The following is a 6,000-nucleotide window of genomic DNA, read 5'->3' on the forward strand; positions in this document are numbered from 1 at the left end:
CACCAATCAGGCCTTTATGGTAGAGTGGCCAGACGAAAGCCACTCCTCAGTAAAAGGCACATGACAGCCCGCTTGGAGTTTGCCAAAAGGTCCCTAAAGGACTCTCATACCATGAGAAACAAGATTCTCGGGTCTGATGAAACCAAGATTGAACTCTTTGGCCTGAATGCCAAGCATCACGTCTGGAGGAAACCTGGCATCATTCCCACGGGGAAGCATGGTGGTGGCAGCATCATGCTGTGGGGATATTTTTCAGCGGCAGGGACTGGGAGACTAGTCAGGATCGAGGGAAAGATGAACGGAGCAAAGTACAGAGATATTGCTGACAACCGGCTCCAGAGCACTCAGGATCTCAGACTGGGGCAACTGTTCACCTTCCAACAGGACAACGTCCCTAAGCACACAGCCAAGACAACGCAGGAGTGGCTTCGGGACAAGTCTCTGGATGTCCTTGACTTGAACCCAGACTTGAACCCGATTGAACATCTCTGGAGAGACCTGAAAATAGCTGTGCAGCGACGTGTCCCATCCAACCCGACAGAGCTTCAGAGGATCTGCAGAGAAGATTGTGAGAAATTCCCCAAATACAGGTGTGCCAAGCTTGTAGCGCCATACCCAAGAAGTCTCAAGGCTGTTATCGCTGCCAAAGGTGCTTCAACAAAGTACTGAGTAAAGGGTCTGAGTGCTTATGTAAATGTGATATATATATAGTGTATATATTATTTTTTTAAATTTGGAAATCTTTTGAAAAAACTTTTTTTTTCTTAATCATTATGAGGTGTCCCATCCAACCTGACAGAGCTCGAGAGGATCTGCAGAGAAGATAGATTGAGAGAAAAACAATTTAATTCATTTTAGAATAAGGCTGTAATGTAACAAAATGTGGAAAAAGTCAAAGGGTCTGAATACTTTCCGAATGCACTGTACGTTGTAAACTTTAATTTTTAGGCTAGGTTGTAGAAACCTCCAATATGCTTTAATAGAAATAAGGCCATTCTCATAAAAAAATTAATCCTCTCTCATCTTAAACGGCACCGACCGCCACTGTAGACATTGTACGTTTTTATTCAAATGATGTAATCTTATATCTGAATAGAGTGATTTGGGTTGGGAGGTCAGATAGTGATATTAAAAGCCATGACCTTTGACTGAAGTTCACTGTCTATTTCATCACGCGTAGCCTACTATATTCTCTATTTTTTATTTTCTATCCCTCAATTTCCCACTGCTCTCCCCCCTTTCTTCTCCCACTGTCCTCCATGCTGTCTTCCTCACAAAAGCATCCCTCAGAGCTCAAGGAAACATTACCATTGGCTGAAATAATGGAGGGGTGATGGTAGAGATAATAATGTTGTCAAATTGAATTTCTGGGAACAGGGTGATGGCTGTCTTTTTCTCCATGTCTACAGTATGTGTCAGGTGTGTGTACACAGTACTTGATGTGTTTTGTGCTGTGATTAATCGTATTCTCCACAATGTCCACCTGTTCATAGCTCGAGGGTACTATGACACAATGGCACGGTCATCCAATTCCAAAGCCTGGCGAAAAGGAAAAATCTAGACCTAATGTTACTCTCTGTAGGTGTAGTGAGACGGAGGATCTTTTTGAGGTCGACTTGGATTATTCTGCTCAAACTCCACCAATTTACTGGGCTTTATACATATCCAACCTGTAATAACCAGTGGACAGGGATGTAGGTAGAAATCGTCCTAATTTCTTCCATCAACAGCCTCCACTGGTAACACCCCTTCAGGCAAAAAACCTGACATAACTTAAAATGAATGTCCATTTTTGGTGGATAATTATTTGAGTTGTCAACAAACGTGAATTCTACTTGAAATATATAAAACCTTGAAATCTTGTCCTTGATTGGTGGTTGAAATGCAGTTAAAATCTGTGTTACATTGACAACTTTTTGCATTCTCAACCCAAAAATTCCATTGATGTTCAGCGTATTTTAAATCGGTGGGCTAGCTCTTTGAGCACTGTAATACCTGATCTCAAGTCTTCCACTCTTTGTTTCTCAGGACTTGTTCACAGTAGAGGCGAAATTCAAGGAGTCTGTGTTTGAGAACTACTACGTCATCTACTCATCAACACTGTACCGGCAGCACGAATCTGGCAGGGCCTGGTACATGGGCCTCAACAAGGATGGTGTGGTCATGAAGGGCAACCGGGTGAAGAAGACCAAGCCCTCTTCACACTTTGTGCCCAGACCCATTGAAGGTGAGACCAAAACACAGTCTGACTGCCCGCCAGCCACACTCAGGGCTAATTTGACTAAAATTACTATAAACTAATGCTGAATCTCTCAATTAATCTCCTCTGTTTTTTGTCTCTCTCTTTTCTTTATCGCCCCTCCTCTCGCTCTCGCTCTCCCTCTCCCCTCCCGCTCTCACCTATATCTCTTTACTATACTGTATAAATATCCCTTCTCTCTCTCACTCCTCTTCGCTCTCTACCTCCCTCTCCATCTCTCTCTTTTTCTCTCACTTGCCCCACTCCCCCGGCCCCTTCTGCAGTTTGCATGTATAAAGAGCCATCGCTGCATGACATCGAGGAGAAGGGCCGCTCACGGAAAGACTCAGGGACTGAGGCGCCCGCTCTCCTGAACGGAGGAGAAAAAGTGGCGGGCCAGGACTCCACAGAGCAGGACGGTGGCTCATAGCCTGCACATCGCCCCGTTGATTTCGTACGCCTTGTTCAACGACAACAACAACGACGAGAAATGAGAACACAACAAAATATCTAAAAAAGTACAAAATAAACATGTTTTAAAATCAGGACGTTGAATTGACATTTTATGCAAAAGCCTGATGCGAGTGTGGCACCAGGAAGCTCATCCTCCTTATCATGACAATGTCAATGTTTCAAAGTCGAGCTTTAAAATAAGCTTTAAACCATGGTCGTTCACACATCTTGATTTTATGAATGCAACAGCACTTTCATTCGCTTTCTTTGTGTTGTTATAATCATGACTAACAATTGTATTGTAATTGATTTAGGGCTCTATTCAATCAGATGGACTTTTGTCGGCATACACATAGCGGTCGTCTTGGCGGTGTCGGAGGTGGAACAGCGCTAGAGCTGTCAAATCGACATGCGGCTTCTGGCATTATACCTAAAGCAGACATTGCCATTTAAGATAAATCCCATGCAGCCTTGTTTACAAGTTCGAACACAGGAATGTGAGATTAGGCTGATAGAAATCCTCATAATTTCGTTTGAAGATTTTCCATTTGAGTGTCTCATTTTCTCTACATCCTACACGTTCTCATTCTGAACTCGGGTGTGGCTTCATGACAATGATCAAGAGCAGCTGCTCACAGACTTGACAGCTCCAACACAGTTACACCTCCGACACTGCCAAAACATCAGCTATGGGGGTGTCGGCCATCGCCGGTTAACGCTTGATCTGATTGACTCTAGGCCTAAGACTCTTTCCCCCCCTCCTATCATTACTATAATTTTCCTTTTGGGTTGGAGGAGGGGAGTCATGGCGGGGTAAAGGAAGGGGTTTGTCACGGGGAGGTTTGAGGGTCTCTTCTACAGACAGTGCTTTCATAGGGGAAGAGGCGTGTATCACAAATCCTGCTCTCTGATGTGATATGATGCTCTCATTGGGAATGGGAAGGGGATGGGCCAGGGGTATCACTGGGGTAGGGGGTTTAGCTACCTGTCCAAAGGTAGGCTGGTCACATGGTACAGTTTAGTATTATTGTTATCCACTTGAGCTGTTAGTGCAGCCGCTGTTCTCCTGCACTCACAGAGCAGTCACGCTGGTACAGAAGTTTCTGTGAGACAGACAGATATGTAGAGTTCCGATACTGTACAGCAGTCAAGGATTCATAGATTTTTTTTTACGCCAAGAAACATTGTACAGCATGAAACTCTGAGAAGAAGTCTTATTGCTTTTTTTTTGGTGAATAGTTTGCAACACTAACGAGCATTTGAACAAAAGACCCAGAAAAATATTTGAATGTGAGAGTTGCGATGGTCACGCTTGAGGGATCCTGAGTGAGGGGACAGCTAGGGCTAACGAGAGAGGTCAAAGGTCAAACCCTGAGGTCGGACGTCATGATACTTACTGCTGCCATCAAAACCTGAGTTCCACGCCCAGCTATGCCTTCAGACATCATCCAGGAATTCCTTCATATTTCATTGGGACCTCCACTTATAGCTATTTATATTTTAGAGTGCTCTACTAAAAGCACAGACTGCTTTCTCAACCATCCAAATCATACAATGTGTCATTGTATGAACCTCAGCATTCCTGTGTGATAAGTTGCACTACTGGGAATCTGTTATACACTGCCCTGATTCATTGTAGACTCTGGATCCGCTGCTGGGAATATCTACACACACTGCCCTATATCCTATTGTCTTATCACTTTACTCATAACAGTTCAACTCATCATAACTCACCACAGTCCACCAACACTGGAGGAGAGTTTTTAGATACGTTCAAATTAGACTATTAAGGAGTCATGAGGTCTATGAGGTTGTCTCTGATTGGCTACTGTGCTGAAGGAGGCCCGATGTGAAGGCGGGGTTCCCCCTTGAATTTTCTTTGTGTAAATTGGTGATTTTTGCATTTCATCGGTATACTACTACTCCACTAAGGAAAAAAAAATCCAATCACTCCATACTGCCTCTGAGAAATCTTCCATTGGGGAAAAATAACACCAGCACTAGGACTACTTGTGTTGGAGGGTTGAGGTTGGGCTCATTGATATTAGGTCAGGTCCATGGCATGCAGGCAATGGTATGAGGGCAAAAAGAGCCCTGCCTAAATATGTACCAGTATGTTTGGATGTCTCATAAAGGAGGTAGGCCCTTTGTCGATCTCACACTGACCATGGAGGGTAAAACTGAAGGGTGAGATTAATGCCATATTTACGGTAAATGGTCTTTGTGTTTGCTAATGTTTGCTCCTTTATTGAAACACATTCATATTCATCATATAATTGAAAAACATTGCAAATAAACAGCAGGATGAAAAAAATATAATTGAACAATAAAAAAGAATGGTACCAAACCCCAGTCTTTGTCGCATTTTATTGCTCATGTAGTATAAACAGGAGTCTGTGGCTTTTGAATGCCTTTGATCTGAATTAGATACATTATAAACTATGCAAGTTTAATTTCTAAATGTTTCAGTAAAATGTCTTGAATGTTGGTTCATCTATTTGATGTAATAATAATCCATTTCCTGTCATGAAACTACACAATCTTTTTAGGCGAACAAGGTAATTTGGCTAATTTGCAGGACGATATTGTAGTGAAGCAATGTTTAATATGTTTGTATATTATATACTCCTCACATGCGACTCGTAATAGGATTAAGCAATTAGCCCATTCAATTAATTATCTGACTCCATAAAGATGGTAAAGCAATATGCCAGCGATACTAGTTATACCATGTGCAATCAAGTATTATGTGTTTATCTGACTAAGACCAAGGAATGGTCATAAGGATTGTTTAAATCAAAGGCAAATATTTACGCTGAACAAAAATATACATGCAACATGGAAAGTTTTGATCCCATGTTTTATCAGCTGAAGTAAAAGATCCCAGAAATGTTGTGCACAGCTTTCTTTACATCCGTATTAGCAAGCATTTCTCCTTTGCCAAGATAATCCCTTTACCTGACATGTGTAGCAAATCAAGAAGCTGATTAAACAGGATGATCATTACACAGGTGCTCCTTGTGCTGGGGACAGTAAAAAAGCCAATCTAAAATGTGTAGTTTTGTCACACAACACAATGCCACAGATGTCCCAAGTCTTGAGGGAGCGGGCAATTGGCATGCTGACTGCGGGAATGCCCACCAGAGCTGTTGCCAGAGAAGTTAATGTTCATTTCTCTACCATAAGCCGCGTCCAATGTCGTTTTAGAGAATTTGGCAGTCCGTCCAACTGGCTTCACAACCGCAGAACACGTGTATGGTGTTGTGGGTGTGCTGATGTCAACATTGTTCTGTGTAGCTTCTTCACTA

The 6,000-nt window shown here is 42.6% G+C and overlaps 1 protein-coding gene across 5 annotated transcripts in view; it reads left to right on the top strand.

Annotated features, from left to right (window-relative positions):
• LOC129832482 (fibroblast growth factor 12-like) overlaps window positions 1-5,039 on the top strand; it is a 111,054-nt gene extending 106,015 nt beyond the window's left edge. For all 5 annotated transcript variants that reach the window (XM_055896589.1, XM_055896587.1, XM_055896588.1 and 2 more), the window contains 2 exons: window positions 2,029-2,227; window positions 2,524-5,039. In XM_055896589.1, the coding sequence (XP_055752564.1) occupies window positions 2,029-2,227; window positions 2,524-2,669 (345 nt within the window). In that variant the 3' untranslated portion in view covers window positions 2,670-5,039. The remainder of the gene's footprint in view (window positions 1-2,028; window positions 2,228-2,523) is intronic.
• Window positions 5,040-6,000: the final 961 nt, after the last annotated feature.

The sequence above is a fragment of the Salvelinus fontinalis genome, chromosome 33 (genome assembly GCF_029448725.1).
Source record: "Salvelinus fontinalis isolate EN_2023a chromosome 33, ASM2944872v1, whole genome shotgun sequence".
Lineage (NCBI taxonomy): Eukaryota > Metazoa > Chordata > Actinopteri > Salmoniformes > Salmonidae > Salvelinus > Salvelinus fontinalis.